We start from the raw sequence: 26,711 nt of genomic DNA, 5'->3' as shown, positions 1-26,711 counted from the left end.
ATTAAAATTCAAATTCGGAGGGAGTAACTCCCTTCTTTGTTTCTTGATACGATGGCGCTGGCACGCCGCCGCCGCTCCTGCATTACGGGACAACCGGACAAGTCAGTGGTACTCGGTAGTCGGTAGGCACGCGTAGACTTCACTAGGGCATAAAATGGGCCGAGCTCTCTGCTGGCGTAAGGCCTGATAAGCAGTAAGTAGTTTAGGCCCAAAATGGTGTCAAGCCGAAGCTTGGGCCATTTCCAGTGTTATGTCTTTCTGTCGGAATAAGTGCACTTAGACTCCCTCAATATAGTTCCAATTTAATTCATATTACTCCTAAACCGCAATACCGGATATATTAACCCCCAACTATTAAAATCAATGTAATCTGATTCTCTCTCAGCGGTTTTGGAGGGTTGTTTCGCTGACATTGCGCTTTTGACTAGGTCTATAACACTGAGTCATCATATGGGGCCCACATGTCATTATCTCATTCCTTACCTTCTTCCTCTTCCTCTTCCCTATTCGGCTTCTCCATAGACCAAAGTGTCTACGGGATGAAGAAGGAAAGGAGTGAGAGAATGACATGTGGCTCCACTTGGTGACTCAGCGGGATAGATCAGATCAAAGCGCCACATCAGCGAAACCGCCCTCCAAAACCGCTGAGGAAATCAAATTACACTGGTTTAATAGTTGGGGAGTCAAAATATCCGATATTGTGGTTCAGGGACGTAAATTAGATTGGAGCTATATATGAGGGAGTCAAAGTGGACTTATTCATTTTCTGTCCGATAACTTGGCAAGCGAGTAACATTTGTTGCTCTTGGGATGTCCGTGCCAATCTGGACCATGGGAGATAACTCTACTTCATCTGTTTGGCCAGTGGGCGACTAACCTAGGCTCTAGGCCCCATAGAGCAGCCAACGCCTAGCCGCTAGCCTAAGGCCTTGTTTGAAGGTGCTCCAAGATTCTGAGAAGCGGTTGGTGAGAAGCTAGCTAGTGAGAATTTGGAAAAGTTGGGTTTCCCAACTTGTATTTTCTTGTTTATTTTTTAGATTCTACAACTACACATTCTTATAATCTATCTGAAAATCTAGACTGTTTAAAGGAGGTTCTGGCAATTAGAGATTCTAGGAGAAGCTGCATATGTTAGAAGCTCCCCAAAAGAGGCTCTAAGTATCCACTAATATCTACAAACTAGTCTGGCCATGTTTGACATGGCTCCAATTTCCAAACAATAATTTCAAGAATGGAGTTTGAATCCCGATGCACCTCTCTAGTTTATTTTTTCAGATCACTGTAACCTTCTCTACTATTTCTTTAGATGGAATTAAAACTTTTTGGTTGGGCTCTAGCTTCAAGAGGAATGAAGCTAAAGTTACAGCCTTGTCAAATATACCTTATATCACCAAGTTCCATATATCTGTCCTTTTTAGAAGACCAAGTTCAACGCATGTCCATTGTATTCCCATTCATTACTTAAAAAAAATGCAAGCCCACTAGTTATATATTATGAGATCTACATGTAAATCTTGGAATCAAAGAAAAAAATATTTACTCATTAGTGGTATATATGGTACTCCCCCGGATTGATAATACTTATCGTTTTGGACAAGGGTACGGTTTCTAAAAAATAACTTTGACCATTATTTTTTATTATAATATGTATAAAAATGTTAACAACTAGATTATTTTTACAGTTCTTCAGCCTGGGTCGGTACCAAATCTGAACCATTGAGGGGCATGGATCGAACGGCTAACAGCAATCAGTACCTCCAGGTACCATTCAGTTTGTAGGTGGTACCGGCCAAAGGAGATAGAGGTGGAAGGGTAAAACTGTATTTTTGCGTTGGATATGAGGTTGAAACGATCGGAGCCGGTGAACCTCTTTGTTCGGATTAGGCGGCCGGTGACGGCGGCGGCATGTGAGACGGCCAGCGGCAGTGCGTGTGGATCCCTAGATGCGGCAACTAGCGTGAAGTAGAGCACACATGGAAGGGCGTGGAGCTGAACGAGGAAGCTAGCTACCAAGCGAGCTGTTCAGTGGCTGGAGGAAACCCTCGACGGCAACACACAGTGGTGGTACCAAGGCCGGAGTGGTTGTGTTGCCGGTCCGGTGGGTGACTCCGACTAATATGCTTCTGGTAAGGACCAAGGTCACTCACTGATAAACTGGTAAAAGAGTAAACTATTGATTCATTCATGAGAGTGATTTGTTCGACTCCTCGTTTTTGCTCCTTTTTTTCCTCACCGTTGCGAGTAGACAGGGAGCTTGTGCTCTCCTCCTCCATGGCGACGGAGACTCGTGGCCTTGATTTTTTTTCCCTATTTTTCTCTCATCCTTTTCAAGCCGCCGGCGGCAGTGCCAGAGGAGGAGGAGGCAACAACGGGGGAGTAGGCGCCGGCGGAGGAGGAAGGGGACGCGGCGGTGGCAGTGAAGGAGGAGGACGTGGCGGCTGAGGAGTTGCCGCTGGAGGGCATGGAAGGGGAAAGGATTACGGCACACACGCGTGTGGGCTGCGACTAGATGGCAAGCGAGCGCACCTACATTTTCTCCCGATCGTACGCTTCCGAATTGAACGGTCCGATCTTTTTAGGTACCTACAGATATCAGTACTGGGCGGTACCTATTACTGGACTATAAAAATTCTCTAACAAATATATGATTTTATTAAAGTACTTTGACTAAGCTATACATGTAGTCACCATATTTGAAAGACAAATATTTTAAAAATGATTCATAATTAAAGATTCTAAAGTTTGACCTCACCCTTGTCTAAAATGATAAGTGTTATCAGTCCGGAGGGAGTATACATCACACAAGAGAAGAATTATAGTACGCAGTGTGGCGAGAAAGTTTTTCTTCCATCTCATCAATTAAGGAGGTATAGAAGGTAAACTATTTAAACTCCGTCCTCTAACCACTCCTGATCTAATGCATGCCCGTGTCCTCGAGCCTCAGCTATAGCGATGCCACGGCCACCACCATCCTGTCGCCCATCCTTTTCCCCTGCAGATCTCCCTAGCCATCCTTTCAAGCTCGGAAAAAACATCATCTTCCCCTTCCTCTAACCCCCACCCTAAAAACCCCATAATCCGTACATCCGTTGCTGGAATTCGGGTGTCCTTCACGGTGCGGAAGATGGAAGGGGTTGTCAAGGAGCTCGCGGTCGTCGGTCGTCGCCGACAAGCCCTGGCTGCCACCACCCCTGGCTCTCCTATCTTCTTGTCTACCCCATTCTAGAGGTTAAAGGCGACTGAGAGCACATGAAATTTGGCAATTTCCATTAGCAATTTTCAAGCACGCATTCGTTGGTGTTCCGATATTGGCATAGGGCTGGTAGCAACACAGGAGAGGAGACAAGGAGAGGAGAAAGCGCTTCGTGTTGGTGACCTAACACATGACATGAGTCGCTTAGCGAGCTGGACAGTGGTACGCGGGCAGTGCAGCACTACCTGGCTGTACCCCCACCACTCATGAATGCCCCTGCTTTTGTAGTTCTGTGTCTCCCACCCTCCAGTTGCCATTAGGTGTGACCTTGTGTAGGTAGCCTTTCTTCTAGCAGCAAGCAAGAATGTATTCCAAACGATATCACGGTCTAACATAGGCCAGGTAAAGCTAAGCAGTGGATCACTGTTTCTGCTAGACTGCTACTTATCATCGCAAACCGAGGTTCGGTCTGTACTCTGAATTGCAAACGGGAGATCATCTACAGTATCATCTTTTTGTGTATGAAAGCTACCTACTGTAGCTGATAAAAAGATTTCGGGCCTGTCCCCAGGCTGGAGTGGTGGACCAAGGTCCAATATTGAGGATATACGCCATATACGTGGTGCGGTCTGCAAAGTCTTAAAATGGTCCACCACGTCAATCAGTAGCCCCCACCTCGGATGTTTTGGACTCCTCCCTTTTCGTGCAGATCGTGGCCGTGAAAGGTGTACGTGAAGCTGTGATCGATGGCCTCGTCTTATCGATCGGCTTGGTTACGTTTCAGTGTTTCACTCGAACTCCACGGTGATGGGGCTCACCCACTGGCGTCTGGGCCATCTCCATTATTGCGTCCATCGAAGCAGGCCATGTTCTCTTCTAAATAGAGCTCATGTGCGGGGTTGTTTTATGGAATCTGTCGTGTATTTTCGGCGTTTATACCGGCCGCCCCGCCCGGTACCGTGCGCGTGGACACAGGACACTGGAACAGTCCGGCCGGGAGACGTAACAGCTACTCTCGCGTCCTGTACGACGGATAGCGCGCGCGGCATACGCGGGGCACCGGACGTTCGCACTAATCGCACATCACCCGTGAGGTGCCCGTCCGCGTGGAAGCGGCCTAATCATCAGTTGATGATTTGATCGATCACAACAGCAGGTGCTTACGAGTATTATCATAGTTTCCCCTGAATTTCATGTAGTACTTCTGTTTTGCATTACCGACGCATGAATTAAGCATTGGCACAGCTGTCACGACATGGGAGGCGAGATTTTTCTTGTCCCCCCTAGGTGTCACTGCCAATTTAGTTCCACTTCAATCCGGGACTGCTTATTAGGGTGTGTTTAGTTCACGTCAAAATTAAAAGTTTGGTTTAAATTGAAACGATGTGAAGAAAAAATTAAAAGTTTATGTAGAAAAGTTTTGATGTGATAAAAAAGTTAAAAGTTTTTTAAAAAAAGTTTTGAACTAAACTCGGCCTTACTAACGTTCAGCAACAGCAACAGCACCGCGTGCGTCAATTCGGTCACCTACTTTTCTGTTTCTGTGTTGAGCTTTGCCCTAAATTCCTACGGAGTACTAAACAAGGACAGTAGGACACAGTAGTAGTAGTACGGGATAATACTGTAACCACTATACATCCACCGTATCCACGGAAATATTCGGACAGCACGTAGCACACGCAAACCCCGCCGTATAATCAAGAAAACCATCTTATATTTCTCGCAAAGCTGGTGCTGGTGCGCAGCCCGCATGCACGCACGGCGGCAGGCTTTGTGAGCTGCGGGCGAGGCGCTTAAAATAAACCCCCGGGAGATCTGAGTGGATGTGCTCGTACGAAAACGCTCAGACAACTCAGCGAGGAAATCGTTCTTTTCTCGCCTGTCTGTACCGACGCTGGCAGTGGCGTCGCGTGGCGTGGCGGTGCGCCACCACGGCACCCACCTCCTCGCCCACTCGGGGCTCCCTCCTCGCGTGGCGTTAGCTGCCATAGTTCCATGGTAGTAGTACCGGGCAACCAGCTGTCGGCCACCCCCACGTGCGGGGCCTTTTGGCTACATCGGCCTTCGTTGCCGCTCGGCCCAGGCCATAACGACGCCCAGCTACCACCGAGGTCTTATTTGAAAAGAAAATTTTTGGTATTACATGGGATGTTTGATAATGTTAGAAAGAGTTTTTAACACGAACGAAAAAACTAATTTTATAACTTGCTTACAAACCGCGAGACGAATCTTTTAAGCATAAGTAAACCGTTATTAGCACACGTAGGTTACTGTAACACTTATGACTAATTATGAACTAATTAAACTCAAAAGATTCGTTTCGTGATTTCCATATAAACTGTGTAATTAGTTTTTGTTTTTATCTATATTTAATGCTTCATATATGTGTTAAAAATTCGATGTGATCTTTTTGAAATTTTTTTTTTTGAAAACTAAACCAGGCCTTATTGCGGGCAGTAGTACTACTACCCTGCTTTACTCAGCCCGTCTATGCTGCTAATTAATGGTTAGTGCAATAGTGCCGGTGTAACTGCGAAACGATTTCATTCTGTACATGGTGGATTCATTGCTCAGGGTACCATAAGTTGCAGTACATCCTCCTGTAATCGTAGCAGTACGCAGAGAGATGGCAAGAGAAACCAAACAGTGGATGGAGCAGTAGCTCTCTCTCTCTCTCTCTCTCGGTGAACATCACTGAACAGTATGCAGCATATAATACGTGGGCCGTGGGGGATAGATAACTCACCGTCAAAAGTGTCCGAATGAGGAGGAGGCAGCATTACAGTTGCTACCCTGTTACCCCCTCTTCTTTAATTTGGAACACTAACTAGCCGGCTAATGGAATCTTTGATCATCGGGAGCTTTTGGATTGCTAACCTTTTTCAAAGAGTGAAAATAGTGTATCAAAGACAAACGGAGGCTCGTTAATTGTGCGGTCCTGGGTTTGGCCCTGCTCCCATTGTTTTGTACGTGGATTGATCCACGCGCAGGGTAGATTTACAATTCCCACGTCGCTCCCCGAAGTTTCTTTGATCTTAGGAATGGATATATTTACAGTGCCCGAGTTTACTTTTTTATATTTGTTATGATATATATTGATTAACTAATTAATCAAATACCTGTTTAATTCGCATTAGAAGATTATCATGAAAGACGATATTATACATGCCATAATTTGTTAGTAAGTTTTAAGTTTATTATATTATCGTAGCTTACTAGCCTATCTTTAGTTCTTACCAAATTTTATCACTGTTGTTAATTTGGTGCAATCGGACGATTGATCGATATGAAGGGAACTGTCAGAAACCAACATTTGTTGATAGATGTAACCGGGGGGATTTTCGATGTTGTGATAGTTGGATCCATCATCCAATGATCCAGTTTTTGTAATATAACCACACTTCCAGTAGTAATTTATCCAGAGATGCTACCCTAAGCCTTAGTTTTTGATTTTGAACACCAACACACGCCAATGTTGCTGTATCACAACTACTCCCTCCGTTTTAGATTATAAGGCTGCTTTAAGTTTGTCTAAATTTATATACAAATATAATAATATTTATATTATTAAATTAGTTTTATTAAATTAATAATTAAATATATTTTTATAATAAAAATTTATCATGGGTCGAAAATATTACTTTTTTCTATAAATTTGGTCAAACTTAAAGCAGTTTGACTTTGACCAAACTTAAAATATCTTATAATTAACCTGAAACGAAGGGAATACATATTTCTTTTCACTGTTAAAAACACATTGTGGTGCATATCGTAAGGTTAATAAGACGACAACGAACCATTACAAAATAAAATTTTGCGGAAAGAAAATTTACATTGGAAGCTCATTCATTTCGCTCCCCCTGATCAATGATCATCATTATGTTAAGCTTTTTACTTCTTCGGTCTGATATTAAATTTATTTATAGTTACTTCCATTTTTTAAAAAATAAATTTTTAAAGTAATCATTGTATCATGCTTTGTGAAAATAGGAAACAGTTGTATTAGAAGAAGATAAGATGAGAAATAGTTCTATTGAGATTTGATAAAGTACTTTTAGTTTTGTATTCATACGTGTAAAATATAAAAAGTAAAGAGTAAAATACACCAGCGGTCTTTAAACTTGTCATGAGGTTTCACTTAGGTCCACGAACTTGTAAAACACACATCGAGATCTCTAAACTTGGTTTATTGTATCATCCCGGTCCAAAGCCTCGTTTGACCGTGATGTTGCCTACGTGGCACGCCCTGTGAACGATGACATGTAATTTTTATTTATTTTTCTCCCTTCTCTATTTTTTTCCACTTTGCCTCCCTCCTCTCCCATCTGCCGCTGAGGGCCGGCGCCCACCTGTCAGGGCCTTCTTCCACCTCTCCACCGCACGTGCGCGCTCTCTGTCTCGCAAGTGGTGTGCACGCAATAACGTCGACGTCGTCTCGTGGTTGTGTTCTCGGAGTTTTGCCATCTATTGACGCGACGCCGACCATTGCAGCGGCGGCGACGGCGATGATGGAGGTGGCTGCCAGGTCGTCGTCATCGTTGTCATTGTCGATCTCGACTCGTCTTGCTTCGGGTTATTTCGCGGACACCGATGGCGTCGGCCGTGCGGCTTCCTCGCCAGACAAAGGCGATGTCGAGAAGCCGCTGCAGGAAGACGAGTGATCAGATGACGGTGAGTTCATCGAGCTGGAATCCTTTTGATTATAGAGAGAGATGCGTTCTGTTTTGTTTTTTTGGAGGAGATCATCAACAGAAAAAAGGAGCGAACCCGAGGATCCCTCGTGCCGAAACAGAATCAGCATGAACCCTAATGATCGTCCATTATATGACCCACCTGATGCTAAACTACATTGTCGTCAACAATTAATTGGCGGCCATTATTTCATCATACTGCCTCTAATTGTCACCGCTCTAAACCCCAAAAAGAAAAAAAAAGAGAAGAAAACATATGCTTCCAATGGATTCTAGAAAAAAGAGAACAAAAATCTCATAGTGGACTAACCGTGCATATGCATGGATCTTGCATACAGATGCTGGTGGAATTAACGGGTGGATCATGGCTGGCCGACCTCGTTCTCGCGTGACATCTCCTCGAGCGACTTGCCCTTGGGCTCGGGCACCAGGAAGGTGAGGAGGAAGCCGAGCAAGCTGCAGCCGGCGAGCGTGAACAGCGAGTTGCGGACGCCGATGCCTGGCAGGTAGCCGTGCGCCGCCGCCTTGGCCGGGTCAGGGCTCTGCGCCAGGTACAGGAACCCGAACGACCCGATGATCGCGCCCACCTTCCCCGACGCCGCCGATATCCCGTGGCTCGTCGCACGCAGCCTCGCTGGGTAGATCTCCGCCGGCACAATGAACGTCGCGAGCTTCGCACCACGTCGTCGTTGTCGTTGTCATCATCGAGGTCGAGAAGCCGCTGCAGGAAGAGGAGTGGTCGGACGACGGTGAGTTCATCGAGCTGGAAGGAGGGTTAGGCATCGTCGCCGTGACGAGGAAGACGACAGCGGGGTGTCTGGCATGGAGCTAGAGAGGAGGCCACACGAGGTCACAGGAAGCGGGTGGCAAAGCTGCGGCGAGCGGAGCGGAGGCTGATGGAGAAGGAGATGGAGGCGCTGCTGTGGAGCTCGCGGTGCAGCGGCCGCCGGAGAAAAAAAATGAAGAAGGGAGAAAAAAAAGAAAAGAAGGGAGAAAAAAAATAAAAAATTCAACGTCATCGTCCACGTGGCGTGTCACGTAGGCAAGACTACGGTCAAACGAGACTTTGGACCGAAATGATACAATAAACCAAGTTTAGAGATCTCAATGTGCGTTTTACAAGTTTGTGGACCTAAGTGAAACCTCACGATAATTTTAAGGACCGCTGATGTATTTTACTTGAAAGTAAATTTATTTTGAAACAGAGATAGCACTCAACAAGTTGAGGCGTCGTAAACCATTATCCGTTACCACCTCCCAGACCGACGGAAGCAAAAACGGGCGGATTATTGATGCGTGCAAGGGCAATATGGGCATAACACACAAGGAATGAAGGAGACAGTGATCTACTAGTAGTCCAGTACCCATGGCCGTGCGTGCGGTGCGGGCTTTGCTTGCTAATTAACCCCGTCGTCTTACTAAAAGCGCCGTCCCCCAGAGTGTGCTCCAGTGACCCGACCACGCGAAGCATCCAGCTCGCTGCTCGCCACTGCCACCTCCATGCCCCACCACCACCACCTCGCCACCTCGAGCCCAGAACCCTAGCCCCCCTCAATGCCGCCTCCCCGCCGCCGCCCGCCCGCGCCCGGGCTTCTCATCCTCCTCATCTTCCTGGCGCTCGCCTCCCCCGGCGAAGTCGCCGGTGATGACGCCGCCCCCGGCAATGTCACCGCCTCGGCGCCGCTCCCCTGCTCCGAGCTCTCGCGCGTCTGCACGGCGTTCGTCGCGTTCCCGGCGGCCGGCGAGGCCGCGAACGCCTCCGTGCTGGAGTCCATGTTCGACGCCGCGCCGGGGGACATCACGGCCGACGCGGCCGCCAGCCCCGGGTACGCGTTCGTCCGCAAGAACTGCTCCTGCCTCGCCTCCCGCACATACCTCGCCAATACGACCTACACTGTCCCCTCCGCCGCCGCCGGGGCGACGGCGAACGCCACGGCGGCCGACGTGGCTGCCGCGGCGTACGCGGGGCTAGCCGTGCCGCCGCCGGGCGGACCGGCTCTGCGGCCGCCGCGCCCCGGCGCCGTGGTGGCTCTCCACCTGCTCTGTGGCTGCTCATCCGGCCCCTGGAACTATCTCCTCAGCTACGTCGGCGTCGACGGAGACACGGTGCAATCGCTATCAAGTCGGTTCGGGGCCAGCATGGACGCCATCGAGGCCGCCAATGGCATGGCCGGCCCTGATCCTATAACCACGGGAAAGGTGTACTACATCCCACTCAACTCAGGTGAACAAATGTTTAGCGATCATTCACTCCGGCAATTTGATCAATCAAACTTCCCTATTTACACACGGTATACTGCATTTTTCTTTTTGGCTGAACCGAGAATTTACCATTTATTTCATGAACATGGTGAAATTAATTGGTCTAATAATTTATAGATGCAGCGTTATTTAATGAGGGAGGAACAGAGATGCTTGCCCATTACATAGTAATCAGCTATATTGAACTGGATTTAACAGTTCATTTCTTGCTTGAGATCACCTCAGATAGGAAGGAGCATGTGTTGGAGTGTATAAAGTGAATTGCCCGCCTTTCCCTATCAGCTTAGGCTTTTAGGTGCAACTGGCTGGTGCATGCAACTTAATAGCATGAACACAATCTGAAACACGTAAAGTGCTCATTACCATTTAGTTCAGCCTAAACAAATCTCTGAAAATTGTTACCACCATGGAGTTGTGAGGTCCATATGATTGCCTGTAGAGACTATACTGAATGGAGTAAAATAACAATCTGAAACACGTAAAGTGCTCATTACCATTTAGTTCAGCCTAAACAAATCTCTGAAAATTGTTACCACCATGGAGTTGTGAGGTCCATATGATTGCCTGTAGAGACTATACTGAATGGAGTAAAATAACAATCTGAAACACGTAAAGTGCTCATTACCATTTAGTTCAGCCTAAACAAATCTCTGAAAATTGTTACCACCATGGAGTTGTGAGGTCCATATGATTGCCTGTAGAGACTATACTGAATGGAGTAAAATAATCCCTTCATTCCTAGACTGGTTGGTGGCATCTGATGATGTGCTGCTACAGACAAATTTGGCACAAACAAGGAGGCACATTGTGATATCGAATGATTGTACTCGAAACACATGCCATGCTTCTAAGTTTTACTAAGAATTTAACCAAATTGTGTTGTCACCAAACATAAGGTACTATCTGTTTGATGTATTTAATAGAATGAGACCCTAAGTTACAGGCAAGGACCACAATACGTTTAATATTTGGCAATATTGGCCTTTTTGGTTAGCTAGGTGCTTCATCTTATTTTCTTATTTTGCATTTTTGCGGGTTAACCTTGTTCAATGTTATCATTCATATCTGTATAGCACTCCCTTTTTGGTACAAATACAATGATATTATTCCACTTTGTTCTTTTATGATGTTTTATTTTGTTATTTTGGATACCTCTCTTCTAGCTTGTAAGGTTTCTTTTGGGCATAGTTCTTGCTTTTACCTTTTTTTTTTTTTTTGGCTTCATTCCTGTAAAACTATGTCATGTGCAGTTCCTGGACAACCATATCCCGTGATATCTCCTTCCTCTCCTACTCCTGCGCCAGCACCCGCACAAAATACATTCTCAGGTATGGAGGTACCTGTTAGAGTTGATGCACTTTGTTTTCTAGGTTTTTTTTTTGGCAGCTATATGATATTCTGAGAACACTTAATGCTAATAGTTGTATAACATGCTACCACATTGTTGGCACTTCATTCTGAGGATCCTGTCCTATTGTTTTCTTCAAGTATTAATGTTGAAATATTTTGGTTTTGTTAGGTTGGGTAGCCTACAATTGAGATGTTCCTTTTTATGATAAACTAACAGTGTATTTTTCTGAATTACATCGGCAGATGTATCAGAACATCATTCCACAAAATTCCCTTATGGATGGGTTATTGGCAGCATGGGAGTTGCACTTGCTTTGATTGCTATTGCTCTCCTTGCACTTGTTCTGTGCAAGCTCTCCCAATACAATCCCCAAGCTCCAAATAACCAGGGAAAGAGCCCAGACCAGTCTATATCACACAAGTTTCAACTTCTTAAGAGTGGTAGTTTTTGTTATGGTTCTGGAAGATACTTATGTTGCCAATTTGGAAATGTGAAACAATCAAGAACGGATGGCAGTGATCATCATATGAATACCCCAAAAGGTTAGTTCATCTCCTTTTAACCATCATTGTGCTGCATAACATGTTTTTTTTGTATATATATGATGGGAATAATTCCTGGCCACTGCATCTGCACAGCACGGCAATGCAGTGGTGAATGGGTTTTGCTGAGTTCATTTTGCGTGGATATTAATATAGGAGTGGCCTGATGAATCTAGTGCCTTATATAGGCATATTAAAGATCGAAATGTTGTCATATGCATATCCCTTAGGGGTTTTGTTTTTTCAAAATGTTATATTGTCATTGCATATGACACTCATGTCAGCATCGCTTAGTTGCTTTTCCTGCAATGATTTAAGCAGGAATACGATCTGTTCAAATTTTTGTATGAGTTCAAGTAGCACCAAACACATCTGATGATCTGAACTTCTATACTGAAGTACATTGTCCAAATAATATCAAAGAAAACAAAACGTCAAGATACAAATTCACAACTAAACAACTTCATGATTTCTTAGTGTGACAAGCCATTTCTAGCAGCCTAGAACGCTCTGCTTTGATTTGTTCTAATTTTCTTTCGTTCCTCTCACATACAAGCTGTTCTCAATTTTCCTCTCATGCAGGTGTTGTAGTGGACGTGTTTGATAGGGAGAAGCCCATTGTGTTTACCTATCAAGAAATACTTGCATCAACCGATTCATTTTCTGATGCAAATCTTCTGGGTCATGGTACATATGGCTCTGTTTATTATGGTGTTCTTCGAGACCAGGTATGTGATCTGAGCTGACCATATCCATGCAAAACTGTTGTGATTTTCCCTTGCCAATAACAAATATGTTTTTTCATAGGAGGTCGCTATAAAGAGAATGACAGCAACTAAAACTAAAGAGTTTATAGTGGAGATGAAAGTTCTTTGTAAGGTCCATCATGCCAGTCTGGTATGCCATTTTACAGTTGTGTAAATCCTTCTAATAGATTATGTCTTATATCCTGTTTATTGAATTTCATTTGTGTTACCCATGATTTGTCAAAGGTAGAGTTGATTGGCTATGCAGCAAGCAAGGATGAACTATACCTTATTTACGAGTACTCTCAAAAAGGTTCACTCAAGAATCACCTTCATGATCCTCAAAGCAAAGGTATACCATCATTTAGGACTTGTACGAGTGATTTACTAATTGCTTTCTGTTTAACTTGGGTAATCTCGCCATGTAATGTTTCCACTTCCAGCAGTTTTGATATTGTATTTGTTGAGTAGGTACCAATCAAAAGCAACCCTTATGTACAAGTTCTAAAATATTGCTGCTTGAGAACATTTCTTGATTGCTGCTAACTCAAGTTTTGTTAACTTTTCTTTTCTGAACACACATACATTTTCTATCGTTATTGATTGATTTTGTGTTGTTTCTTTTTCAGGTTACACATCATTGTCTTGGATCTACAGGGTCCAAATTGCTCTTGATGCGGCTAGAGGACTTGAATACATTCATGAGCATACAAAGGATCATTATGTTCACAGGGACATCAAATCGAGTAACATCTTGCTCGATGAATCCTTCAGAGCAAAGGTTAATTGATTTGAAATTTGTTTACTGATTTGTTTTCTCCTGGCACCATTTAGAACAGCTTGTTTACCTGCATTTTCTGTCTCCGTAGATTTCAGATTTTGGTCTTGCAAAACTGGTAGTGAAGTCAACTGATGCAGAGGCTTCTGTCACAAAAGTTGTGGGTACATTTGGTTACTTGGCCCCTGAGTGAGTACATTTTCTGGTAGCTCAGTATGGATTTGGAAAAGAAAAATATCTAGCTCAATCCTGACATTTCATTTATTCCTGTAGATACTTGCGCGATGGCCTGGCAACTACGAAAAATGATGTTTATGCTTTTGGAGTAGTACTTTTTGAGTTAATATCTGGAAAGGAGGCAATTACAAGGACTGATGGATTGAACGAAGGATCAAACTCAGAAAGGCGTTCCTTGGCATCAGTTGTAAGTTTTCTAGGTTCAGCATAAGCAATTGAACATATATGCCCATTATAACTTACGGGCTTAGAATTATTTTGCCATCCCAAGTTGCAGTGTTTTTCACTGGCTTTATTGAAGTTTTAGTATATTTTACTTGCTATTTTGACTCCAAAAGTTTTGAACTAATTTAGTTTTAACAATGCAGATGTTGAGTGCACTAAAGAATTGTCGTAACTCAATGTATATGGGGAGCCTGAAAGACTGCATTGACCCTAATCTAATGGACCTGTATCCACATGACTGTGTATACAAGGTATGCACAATAAAATCTGTTGGTGCTTGATGATCAACATCTCCTGCACATTTCACATACCTTTGCTTCAAAGCTAAATCTCACTCTAAATTCTTCTTATAAAGATGGCCATGCTAGCGAAACAGTGCGTGGAGGAAGATCCTGTTCTTCGGCCAGACATGAAGCAGGCAGTAATCACGCTATCGCAAATACTGCTGTCGTCGATCGAGTGGGAAGCGACGCTAGCTGGGAACAGCCAAGTGTTCAGTGGTCTTGTGGCTGGGAGGTGATCCTGTAAGATTGGCCTGGTTGCTACGGTGCTATCCCATGCGCTCTTCGGTGATCTCCTTCCCTGCTCCACTAGAGGCGTTTTCCCCTGTAACCTTCTCCTGCATTTTGCTGGTTTCTTGCCCAGTTGAGCAGTTTTCTGCATCTTCTTTTCAAAGTATCTACCACAGTGCAATATATTTCTTGGTGGGTGATATGTAACCATGTATGTATACCAAATGTGCCTTGCAAGTTCTAATGCAATGATCTTGCACCATTTCATCGTCTCTTTGCTTCGATCTCCTGTGATGCATCAGTGTAGTTCTCTTTGAAGTTTGAAGCTTAGATCGAAAGGCTTGTTGAGTTCACTGAAAAAAAAAACACATTTGTTGCTAATGCCAAAATTTTGACACCTTAAATTGGTAGTTCTGCGAGTAGAAATTTTTATAATTACCAAATGTTGGTAGCTAGAGAAATGGGAACCAGGGTCTTGTTCCTCCAAGGGCCTGTTGCACCTTGGGCTTGCAGGATCGTCTTCACACAAACATAATTCATTACCTATCAGAAAACCACTAAGGTGGTAGGTGATGTGTGGCGTAAGGTGGGAACCCAAGGCTTGGTTCATCCTGGGCCCTGGGATCCCGGCGCCTAACGCCACACAAGGTTTATATCTTCAAGATATCAAGAAGAGTGCGGAAACCTACAAGATCCACATCTTAACATCGACACTCCCTCTGAGGCCATGTCTATCATGAAATCCTTCATCAACGACGTTTTCGAGAAGCTTATCAGAAATAACACGACATCTCGTCAAGCAGCATGGGAGCATGTGCAGACCCGAGGGTACCTGCAGGGCCCGAACACGGATCCAACGCCAAGCACGAACCGCGCCTTGAGATTGCAGACTGCTTGCATTCTCAGGGCATGAGTCCGGCCATGATAATATTACCATGTCAAAAGGCGAGCCTAATTGCACATGTCACTTGGGTTTGACTTGGAGACCACATCGGTGGTGCTCGCTGCCCTGAGCTTGGTGGAGATCTCCCAGCCGGCTATGCAGGGTAGCGGGCCCAGCGAGCAATGACATTAAACCACAGCAAAGCGGTACCCAAATAATTACAATTCGAGATTACAACTCAGATACATGCAAGAAGGAGGTGGCAAGGTATGAAGTGATCAAGCTAGTTGTGTCACCCGAAGGAATAGGGCTAGAACAACGCGCCATGCACCAGCGAGCAACACTTGGTATGGCTGCATGGTGTTATGAAGGGCGGACAATCCCCTACGCCCTCATCTAGGTCCACTAGGCCCGACTTCACGATAAGTGACGCTAGAAGCTCGTTCCAGCTGTCCTGGGCCCCATGCTCAGCTTCCTGGGGCACAAGCGTAGGCTCGGTCAGTAGCAATGAGTACATTCAGACTAATGTGACAGGAGGGACAATGACAAGACTAGACATAGACATAACCCTATGCAAAATGTAATGGCGCAGGCTCCCCTTCGAAGTATAAGAGGAGTTATGCAACTTAGGTGGTGTTTGGTTTGAGGGACTAATCCATAGGTCCCTTCAAATAAGTCATTTTTTAGTCTCTAAACTACCAAACGGGAGGGACTTAAAAGAGACTAAAACAGCATAGGCCAATAAGTCGCTGGGGGAGGAGCTTATACGGTCTAAAAACCTATAACAGAGCGCATTAACCCTATCATGTCACTCCCACTTCACTCGGTCTCTCTCTCACACACTTCGCTATCTCTCTCCTGTACTACTCACTCCCCCCATCCGGCGCAAGTGCCGCCACCGACGCCGCCGAGCGAAGGCTCCCTCGGCCGCCGCCGAGCGAGCTCCCACGGCCGCCGCGCGCGAGCTCACGCGGCCGCCGCCTCTGCCGTGAGCGCGGCCGCCACCTCCGCCACGCGCAAGCTCCCGCGGCCACCGCCTCCGCGAGCTCCCGAGGCCGCCGCCGCGCGCGACCTCACGCGGCCGCCACCTCCGCCGTGAGCGCGGCTGCCGTCTCTGCCGCCGCCGCTCGTAGCCCTTCAGCCATGGCCGGCCATGACGACGACATGTTTGATTTTTTTCTCCCAATCACAAGCACATCACGAAGCCGCCTCCGTTGACGCCACCGAGTACAGATTCAGCCAAGCTTCCTTAGGCTATGGCGGATCTGGTGCGGGCTACCATTTTCTAGGGAGGAGATCGGCGGGCCTGGATCTAAACTCCCAAGCAGAAGACTTCCCCGATTTCGGCTCCTACCAGCAGATCTTGCAAGAAGATGGTGGAGGAATACCTCCACTCTTCCAAGCCACCAGATCCGACATCGCCCCGTCGCGCCGTCCAGTACCTGGTTCCAGGGGCGGCAGAAGAGGTGGAAGAAGCCGAGGTCGAGGCCGCGGAAGGGATGGCACCATTGGTGCCGCCGCCGGCAATCGGATGAGGGGATTCGTTCCCCCTGGCCGTGGGGGCTCCATGTCCAATGGTGCGGGTGTCGTGGGCCATGGGAGCTCCATGTCCCACAGTGCGGGTGTCAGCGGCCGTGGGAGCTCTATGTCCCACGGTGCTACGGGGTATGGGGGCTTCGGTGGAGGAGGATGGGATGCTGGGACGTCCTCTGCCCCAACCGCAGCTGCCGAAGAGGAGGACAACGACGTTGAGGACGATGACGAAGACGACAACGATGGTCAACGCACGGTAATCATCCAAACCAGAGTATTCATTGGTTTTTCATTTACTTTGATGAGCTTTTGTTACATGCATTGATCTGGTGAAATGTTACACATACAATCCTGTTTGACATGCTATATGAATGGTTGTATATTTTAGACTTGGATCTGTGATCTTGTATATTTTAGATGCATTATACTTTTCTCTGGCTTTGTTAGGACAGAATATGGTAATCTATGTATTAATAAATTTTTCTTTAGGATAAAACTCCTTATGACAAGGCTTGTTGGATAGAAGAAAATACTTTTATGTTGTGTGTAGTAGCCTGTGAGGAAATAAGGAATGGAAATTGTCCCCAAGGAGGATGGACAACTAGGGGATATAAGAACTTGAAGGAAAAATTCTTCCTAAGAGCTAAAATGAGGCATTCAACCAAACAGGCTTTGTTAGAAATGTTCTATCTCGTGGACTCAGGGTACCCAAACAGGCCGGGTTATCTTGCACCATATAAGGGAATAACTTATCACTTTCAGGAATACAACGAAGGCATAATGCCCCAACATAGGAAGGAATACTTTAACTACTGCCATTCTTCGTGTCGAAATGTGATAGAGAGGTCCTTTGGAGTGTTGAAAAATAAAGGGTGAATAGGCAGTTTAGTCCTTCAACTTTTACTCAGGGCTCGAATTAGTCCTTGATGTTTTATAATGTCCAAACAAGACCCTAAAGATTATCATACGGCTTAATATAGTCCTTAGACCCACTTAAAACGCCACGTGGATATGCCACGTCATTCGTGCATGCAAGATAACATTTAAATGTCCATTTTAACCTTCAATTTTCTATCAAATAAAGAAAAGAAAAACAAGAAAAAGCAATCATAAAACAAAGAAAAATGTCAATTTTTTTATCTATCAATGCTACATATTTTTGCCAATGGTCAAAAGCTTTTTTTTTGTGTGTTTTCTCAATAGTTTTTCTTTATTTCCTATGAAAACATAAGGGTGTAAAGGACATTTAAATATTAAATTTGCATGCAGAGATGATGTGGCATGTACACATGGCATGTTTAGAGGGTCTAAGGACTATATTGAATCACACAATGAACTTAAGGTACTTGTTTGGACAATACGAAATATCAGGGACTAAATTGATCCTTAAGCGAAAGTTCAAGGATCATGTTGGGTATTCACCCAAAAATAAATGGAGGATTTTGTTCCACTTACCAAGCTATCCACAGCAAAAACAGAGTAAGATAATATGCGCTTGCCTAGCATTGCATAATTTCATTAGAGATAGTAAACTAGCCGACTGTGAATTCGACATGTGTGACCAAGATGAAAGCTATGTTCCATTGTCTGAGCAAAGTCCTTAATCAAATGATCCAACCAGCTCTTTGGATAGTCAAGTGATGAATCAATTTCGGGACACGGTTGCCAATGGACTGTGGAGTTTAAAAAATATGTAGTCTCCTGTTTTATTCATCTTATGGACTTTGGAACATATAACTTGTAATAACTGATATGTATGCGGGAATTTGCATTTTCATGTACTGTACTTTTCATTGTGTATGCTATATGTCTGCATATGGTGGTGCTGTCAAACTGTGCTTGATGGCCTAAAACTGTGTTGAATTTTAACTCTGTATTGTGAACAAATCTTCTTGTACTTTGTAATCTCTACTGTGAATCTGTTTGCCATGCCGCAAGATGGTCTTGGTTGATCTGTGGCTGCATGAGGGGATGTTTTGTGCAATGCATGTTCATTAAAAAGTACCTATGAATACCTACTAGACAGCTCAATTAATGTGGTTTTAGTCCTATTTAGTCCCTTCAACCAAACAGGCTAGGACTAAAAAGGACTAATGTTTTAGTCCTGAGACTAATCTTTAGTCCTAGGACTAATGTATCCAAACACCCCCTTAGCAAGGGGTTGGAAGATTAGAAAGGGAAAAAGGGCATCTAATCTAGAGTTGGTCGCTTAATACGTTTCACATCTCCCAAAACACAGAAGTAGGGCCTTACGCACCCGTGTGGCCCAAACATGTATACTTGCATCGTGTTCTTGATTTTTGTCATCTTCTTGCACGAGCTCAATTCGTCGGGGCCTCCTACCCCGCGCTTGCTCGCGGGGAGATTAAGTCGCACGAGGATCGGCAGTACATGTAGGCGGTGTAGGCACTGAGATCGTGGACGGGCATGAATCGGACGTGGATGGAGATGGGGACGGTGAGGATGACGGGGAAGGGGAGGAGGAGGAGGAGAGGAGGTGGTGCATGAGCGGGTGCACAGCAGTGAAGGCGGAGGCGGCGGAAGCATCGATGGAAGACGAGTTGCAGCGGCGCAAGCGGATGGACGAGACGAAGAGTGGGGACGGCAGGAAGGGAAGGCGGTCTTGAGCGGGCGGAGAGGCGAGGAGGAGGAGTAGTAGCCGAGCATGGAGGAGGCGGCCTCGAGCTCGCGGTGGCGCGGGCGGTGCGTGGTGGCCACCGCCGGCGAGGCAGTGGAGACGGAGATGGAGATGGAGGGGAGCTTGAAGAGGAGCAGGAAGAGGAGGTAGGCTCCCCCGGCGGCGAGCAGAGGATAGAGAGAAGAGGGAGGAGTGAGGATGACATGTGGGGCCCACCATTTTTTATTATTTTGTGTGTGAAACTGACATGTGGGTCCCACGGGTTTTATTATTTTTCCGGATCGAATTGCCACGTAAGCGCCACATCAGTGCCACATCGGATGAAGACCGAGCCAAATTAGCCACGTAGGCGCCACGTCAGCCAAAATCGTTATCAAAACCGCCGAGGGACCTCGTTTGCCCAGTTTTCGTAAGTTGGGGGATGGGTCGTTCCTAGTTTTGTGGTTCAGGGACGAAAATTAGACTGGGCGACAAATAGAGGGGCCTAAAGTGAACTTATTTCTTTGTCTATTTGACGTCGTTTGCCTGTTAGCTTTCTTTCCAAATTTTTGGGAGCATATAGACTTGGGTTACGTTTTGCTACCAACTCTTTTGGCAACAAACCAAATGAATCATCGTCTCACATTTTAAGGCCTTTGAGCCCAAGGTAGGTGCGTTTGATTTGGGAATAAGTTCACTATGGGTCCCTCTATTTGTCGTTGTAACGGACTCAAATTTTCAGAGAAATTTTTTTTGCGAAATATTTTAGTTGCACTCTTCTCGATTCTTCTATTGAAGTGATCTTACCTTCTGTTAATTTCTTTTAACTTGGATTTAAAACTTTATTTGCAAAGTTAATCGCTCTCTTTTAAATTTTACAAAACCTCTCTATTTATTTTCTTTAATCTCTAACTTTGGCTCTAGATTATAGTTCCTTTGATTCCATTCCTGAACATCTCCAACATCCACAAATACCAATTATTATTTTCCCCTGAAGCAATACTTTCTTTTTGATCTCCACTCAACTATCTCCAGAATACATGAAATGTTGATACATTTCCTTTGGATCTCCACCTAAATATTCCTAGAGTCCCTAAAAATATCCTCTTCAATCCCCCCTTTGAGTCAACATACCCATCATTTAGAGTTTATCAATATACCACCAATTCCGTTCCTAGAAAAATTCCCATCCACATATACTTCCAAATCCAGTTCTATACTCTCACAAATATTACCACTTTGAAATCTCGTTCATTTAAATTATCCATTCAAGATTACAAAGTCTACCATTTAGCTTGGGCCAATATTTCCCCGATTGACCCAACTCTCTATTATATACCATTAACCATTTTTATCTTTAGGGTTAAACCAGTATAATTCCCTTTCCATTGGAATTTATTTTGGATCAACCCCTATCTAAACCTATCTCCGAAAACCTTTGTCTCCTTTTAATCCATCCAAAATATTCTGTGGTCAAGTTCCTATTTTGATCCATCCACCAATTTGATTCCTATGACTTGATCACATTCTTGGCACAAGAATAATATTATCACAAATATTTGAATGATTGCTCTTGTGCTAAGAAACTTATTTGCAATCCCTTCTATTCAAAGTCCAACTTCCTTTAGCCACAAATAATTCACTGAGAATCCATACCACATATTTTGGAGGCTAAAATCTTAGTTTTTACCTCCATCTATTTTTGCCACCATCCCAAATTTATCCAAAGTTAGAAGTTAAATTATTGCCTTTTCTTTCCGTTTGATTTTTAAATCTTTCGTGACAAGTTTTACATTTGGTTCTTATTTGAATTCTATTTAAATTGGAGCATCTTTATTTTTATCCTTTTCAAAATTTATATCTCAAAATAAATATATTTGATTTTATTTTAAAAATATTTTAAACTCATTTTTGCTTTTAAAAAAACTTTATATTCCTCTTATAAAGTTCAAAAGACCCTCAAGCGTTTCTCTTTTAAATTTTATCTCCTTTAAAATTTATTTAACCCTCCATTCAAAATTCCTTAGATTCAATTCTTTGACTAAGATTAAAAAAATCCACATCCATCTATCCTTTAGTTTCCATCTCCTTTAAATTCCATTCAAAATCCTCTATACAAAATTATCAAAACTTCCTATTTATTTTGGGCCAATTTCCCTTTCTTTTGGCCCATTCCCCTTTTCTTTTCCTCCCTCCTTCTTGGGCTGCCGACCCAACTGAGCCGAAGCCCAGCCGAGCCGGCCCACAGCCCAGCCGCCTCTCTCCTCCTCCCAGTGCACGTGTTGCGCACGGCGCACGCCGCCGCAAACTCTTTTCCGTAGTTGCTAAGAAATCGGCGCCGTGCTCCTCTTCTCTTCGCTGCCGTCGCCATGCCTTAGTCGCTCTCCTTCTCTCCAAACCGACCTCCGCGACCTATAAATAGAAAACGAGGTCGCCCCTCTCCCTCTCCACAACGGAGCTTTCCCTTTTTCTCTCTCTACTCCCATGTCCGGCCATCACTACCGTCGGCCGATCTCCCTCACCGAAGCTTCGCAAGCCAAACCCTTGCGCCACCAACTCCGCCTTGCCCAGATGATTCCATTTTCCCCCTTTCCCCTCTCCCTCCACCTTGGGATAAGCCGCCACCACCACCTTCTCTTATCGCCGGAACTGAGCTCTTGTTGCCGCCGTTCCGGCCATCCCTCTCTCTTCCTCCGCCTTCCACCACCCTCTCCGGGTGCGCGTTGCTCGGGAACACCATCTCCTACCGGCGTTCCCACCTCCCGGCCACCGGAGAGCCGGCGCCCCGCTCGCCCTCTTCTCTCCCTCCTCTCGGATCAAAGAAGCAGAGAAGAAGAAGAGGTAGAAGAGACATATGACAAGCGGGCCCCACTGTACAGTAATCCCTTTTCTTTTATTTGAGTTATTTCAAATTCCAAACTTTAGGCACCCATATCTCTCCAACCACAAATCCAATTCCAGTGAACCTTTGATCTAAGTTCATCTAATTTCAAACCCTCCCTTTTGATACCAAATTTCCTATTTAAAATTTTGTTTAAATACCCTTTTAATTTAAACCTATTTGATTTATCTTAAATCCCTTTAATTTTAAAATTTCTTATTTTATTTAAAACCATTTTTAAATTAAATTATCTTTAAATATCTTTATATATCCTTTCTTTCTTTATTTAATTACCTTTTCTTTATTTCCTTTAAATATCCTTTCTTTAAATATCTTTAAATATCCTTTCTTTAGTTTGGATCTTTTCACCTTTTAACAGTAGTATAATTAGCTTGTATGAATAAACCTGTGTAAATAATCGAAAGCTGTTCTGTACATCAATCTGTGCGTGATTGAAATCCTGGACGATCACGAGTGGATTTTTGGGGCATCAAGCCTAAATTGGGTGTCCCCACAGTCGTCCAGTCCGATTTTCGTCCCTTGACTGCAAAACCGGGTACGACACATCCCTCAACTTACGAAAACCGGGCAAACGAGGTCCTTCGGCGGTTTTGGCTGATGTGGCGCCTATGTGGCTTTTTTGACTAGGTCTTCACCCCACGTGGCATTGACGTGGCGCTTACGTGGCAATTATATCCCAGCAAAATAATAAAAAACGTGGCCCCACATGTCAGCTGCACACAAAAAATAATTTTAAAATGGTGGGGCCCATGTGGGCCCCACATGTCAGCCTCACTTCTCTTTCCTTCCCTCTCCATTCTCTCTTCTCTTCCCTTTCCCCTCTCTCTCTCCTTCTGGGCAGCGGACGGTGTGTGTGGGCGGCGGAGCAGGCGAGCTCCGGCGGCTGCGGCGAGCGTGGTCGGTGCTACCCCCCGACCGGAGCGCCGTGGACAGCGCGGCGTAGGCGCGCGGGTGACCGAAGAAGCGCGTGCGCCGGGCAGTCGGAGTCGGCGAGCGCCGCGACGTCGGAATCGGCCGGCGGCGGGAGGATGTTGGAGAGCGCGAGGATGTGGGACCTCGCCGTCTCCCACCAGGACGGGGTAGGGTCAGATGCGGACACTGCCGACGAGTTCGAGGGGGCGAGGCTGCCCCGGTGGCGAGTTGGGGGTGCCAGCGGAGAAGACAGAGACGGGGGCGACGGCATCCTCCGCTTGCGCCCTGGGGCCCCGCGCGCCGCCGACACCCTCCTCGATGCCGCCGCCGCTAGAGCTAGCGCCGTGTAGACCCGAGCGCCGCCGCCGCCCTGCTCCCGCGTCGGCGCTGCTAGTCACGGCCGCTTGCGTCCTTGCGTCCTCGGAGGCGAAGGTTTGCACGGGCGCGTCCACGTGCCTCCCCCCCACTGCCACCGCGGCCCAAGGCCATGCTGCCCGTCGTCTTCGTCAACGGCGACCAAACCGTCGACCTTGCAACCGTCACCGTCCCACCTCCTTCTCCTCTCGCCTGCCGGCTTCGCTCGTCGCCGGTGGGGCGCATCTCTGTGACGGGCGCCGACTCCCGCGCCCACACCTTCTCCTTGTCCTCCTCCGCCCACTCGATCCAGTTGCCTCCGTCCTCCATCACCGCCGCCGCCGACGCCCCCATCCTCCGTGCGGCGGGGGCCAGCGCGGGTCAGGGGGACCGCGCGGCGCCGGCGATGTCCTCCTCATCGTCGTTCCCTCCGGCATCGTCCTCCCCCTTGGCATCGCCCTCCGCTCTCGGCTTCGTGGTGGCGCCGTCACCGCCGCCAGGCTGGTTCCGGCGGATCGCGGAACGGCCGCCTCCACTCTCCTGCCATGCTGACCGAGGTGTCAGCGAGGATCAGCCGCCGCCCGACCCACTTCGCCCCTCGGATCCGCCCCGCCGTTGCCCGCTCCGGCTGCCGCTCCACCTCGCCGTCGCCCGCTTCGGCCGCCGCCCATGCCGCTCCACCGGCTTGGAGAGCGAGATAAGAAGGAGGGAGAGGATAGAGAGGGATAGAGAAAAGAGAGAATGATGTGTGGGTCTTCATGGGCCCACCATTTTTTATTATTTGTGTCTGTGACTGACATGTGGGTCCCACGGGTTTTTTTTAGGGTGTGTTTGGTTGGAGGGATATCCCTAGATGGGAGATGGCGATCCAGTTTTTGAGTGTGTTTGATTGGTGGGCGAAGGTGGATAGGACGGCCTGGAGAGGGAATATTCCACGAAGATGCTGGATGAGTGTATGCGACCAAATTGGCCGGATGAGGATATTCACCTTTGCTAATTTTGATCATTAGTTCTTGATTAGCAATAATTAAATTATATTATTGTTAATCAGTAATTAGCTTGTCAAAATTAGATATAATTACTCTATTTTATTGTTAATTAGTATAAATTATGGCTATATTAATGATAATTAACATATTTCATTATTAATTAATATGTTGTTGTTTTCATTCAATCCATTCTCATCCACCCAACCAAACAAAAAACTGGACCACCATATCCCTCAAAATATGGATGGCCATATCCTATCCAGTCTTACTATGAACCAAACACACCCTTAATCTAGTAGCCACGTAAACGCCACATCAATGACACGTTAGACAAAAACTAATTAAAAGGAGCCACGTAGGCGCCACCTCAGCAAAAATCAGACACAATACTGCCGAGGGACCTAATCTAAACGGTTTTGTAAGTTGGGGGACCTGTCGTACCCGGTTTTGCAACCAAGGGACGAAAATCGGACTGGACGACAAATAGAGGGACCCAAAGTGAACTTATTCCTTTGATTTGGGCTAGAAACCAAACAAGCCGTAAATCTGATTTAGCCCAAGGTAGGCCATGCAACGAAAACATTTTAAGGCCTTTGAGCCCAGCAACATTTTGATGCATGCATGTTCTCCTCGTTTTATTCGAGTTGGGATATTTGGAATTTTGGATAGGCCTTGGACCGTTGGAAGATATCAACCGGACCCGAAAGTCCAAAGCTTTGGCTGTCTCGTTGATTTCTGGGTGCACTGATTGCCCAAATCACGTCGATTGAAGTCGACGCCGTTGTCGTCGCGGTGCCATTCCGGCCGGTGAGTATTTTCCAAAGGAGCAGGTGATGCGGTGTAATTGGTGATGATGTTGCGTTTTCTCGTTTCAACTCCGAAAAGCAAAGGGTACGAATTTCCTGCCAAAAAAATCCTCATGAATTGCTACGCTCTGAACTGGGCCGTGGCGCATTATTGATGTGGGGCATCTGCTAATTCGTGGTGGTTCCGTGCCGTTGTCCGGTTCCACCTACGACCAATCTTTGACAAGGACCTGAATGAATCTTGTTGTCGATTCCCAGTATCCGAATTGGTTCACCCTTTCGACAACGATGTGCTCCATGATGCCTTTGGGTGCAGAAAAAACTCAGCAAAGCGCATCTTATGTTTGGTTCATGCGACGAACCAAACACAATTTCAAATCCTCTGAAGTCTGAACAAAATACACATTTTCAATTTAATTACTGTATCAAAATTTTGTATTATCCAAAGTACGAGTAGTGCTCTATATCAGAGAAGCCACGTCCAGAAGCCTCTTCCTAACAAGAGCGCAAGACCAACCACCAAACGTTCTAGAAACTAACCCGCACTACAGCACTACAGATTATGCTTTAAGATACTACTACCTCTATTTTTCTCTATTTTTTTTATAGATGGCGCCGTTGACTTTTTATCACACGTTTGACCATTCGTCTTATTCAAAAAATTTACTTAATTATAATTTATTTTATTATGAGTTGTTTTATCACTCAAAGTACTTTAAGCATAATTTATATCTATACGTTTACATAAATTTTTTTAATAAAACAAATGGTCAAACATATATTCAAAAGTCAACGGCGCCATCTATTAAAAAACAGAGGGAGTATATTAAAAACATGGTTTGCATTTCAACGTGTCATAATCCGTAACTTCGTTTATTAGAGAGACAATCCGTAACTTCGTTTATTAGAGAGACAAGTACTACTTTTCGCTCGCGGAGTTGGAACGTTGCTCACGAGCTAATATTTTTTAGAGGAAAAACTCGTGGGCATCAACAAAAGTGAGCTGATGGCTGACGCTCATAATCAGCCTTGATATTTTTCCACACTTATTATAAGCGTTTAATTATTGAAGCCGAACGAAGCATTGCGCGGCAACTTGCAAGTTGCAACGTGTGCGAGCACCGCGCGCTGCGGTGCGATGCGAACGACCCAATTAAATCGAGACGATACAACCTCTT

The 26,711-nt window shown here is 45.6% G+C and overlaps 2 protein-coding genes and 2 long non-coding RNA genes across 4 annotated transcripts; 3 read left to right on the top strand and 1 right to left on the bottom strand.

Annotated features, from left to right (window-relative positions):
- The first annotated feature begins 1,701 nt into the window (after positions 1-1,701).
- Positions 1,702-2,726, top strand: LOC107280496 (uncharacterized). The gene is made up of 2 exons (XR_001544900.3): positions 1,702-2,126; positions 2,333-2,726. It is a non-coding gene; the product is annotated as an uncharacterized lncRNA (long non-coding RNA).
- Positions 2,727-8,234: 5,508 nt separating this feature from the next.
- On the bottom strand, positions 8,235-9,386 carry LOC107276643 (probable inorganic phosphate transporter 1-7). The gene is made up of 2 exons (XM_015783738.2): positions 9,339-9,386; positions 8,235-8,555 (listed from the first exon to the last, which is right to left on the bottom strand). Exons 1-2 carry the CDS (start codon positions 9,384-9,386, stop codon positions 8,247-8,249), a joined length of 357 nt encoding a protein of 118 aa, XP_015639224.1. The 3' UTR covers positions 8,235-8,246.
- On the top strand, positions 9,333-14,799 carry LOC4327211 (lysM domain receptor-like kinase 3). Its single transcript, XM_015777940.3, has 11 exons — positions 9,333-10,108; positions 11,397-11,474; positions 11,740-12,039; positions 12,622-12,767; positions 12,847-12,936; positions 13,032-13,137; positions 13,415-13,566; positions 13,655-13,752; positions 13,837-13,987; positions 14,169-14,276; positions 14,381-14,799. Exons 1-11 carry the CDS (start codon positions 9,439-9,441, stop codon positions 14,543-14,545), a joined length of 2,064 nt encoding a protein of 687 aa, XP_015633426.1. The 5' UTR covers positions 9,333-9,438; the 3' UTR covers positions 14,546-14,799.
- Positions 14,800-22,021: 7,222 nt separating this feature from the next.
- LOC136351636 (uncharacterized) lies at positions 22,022-24,788 on the top strand. Its single transcript, XR_010734793.1, has 2 exons — positions 22,022-22,411; positions 24,563-24,788. It is a non-coding gene; the product is annotated as an uncharacterized lncRNA (long non-coding RNA).
- The last annotated feature ends 1,923 nt before the right edge of the window (positions 24,789-26,711 follow it).

Source organism: Oryza sativa, chromosome 1, assembly GCF_034140825.1.
Source record: "Oryza sativa Japonica Group chromosome 1, ASM3414082v1".
NCBI classification, from domain to species: domain Eukaryota; kingdom Viridiplantae; phylum Streptophyta; class Magnoliopsida; order Poales; family Poaceae; genus Oryza; species Oryza sativa.
This window is presented reverse-complemented; position numbering and strand designations above follow the sequence as displayed.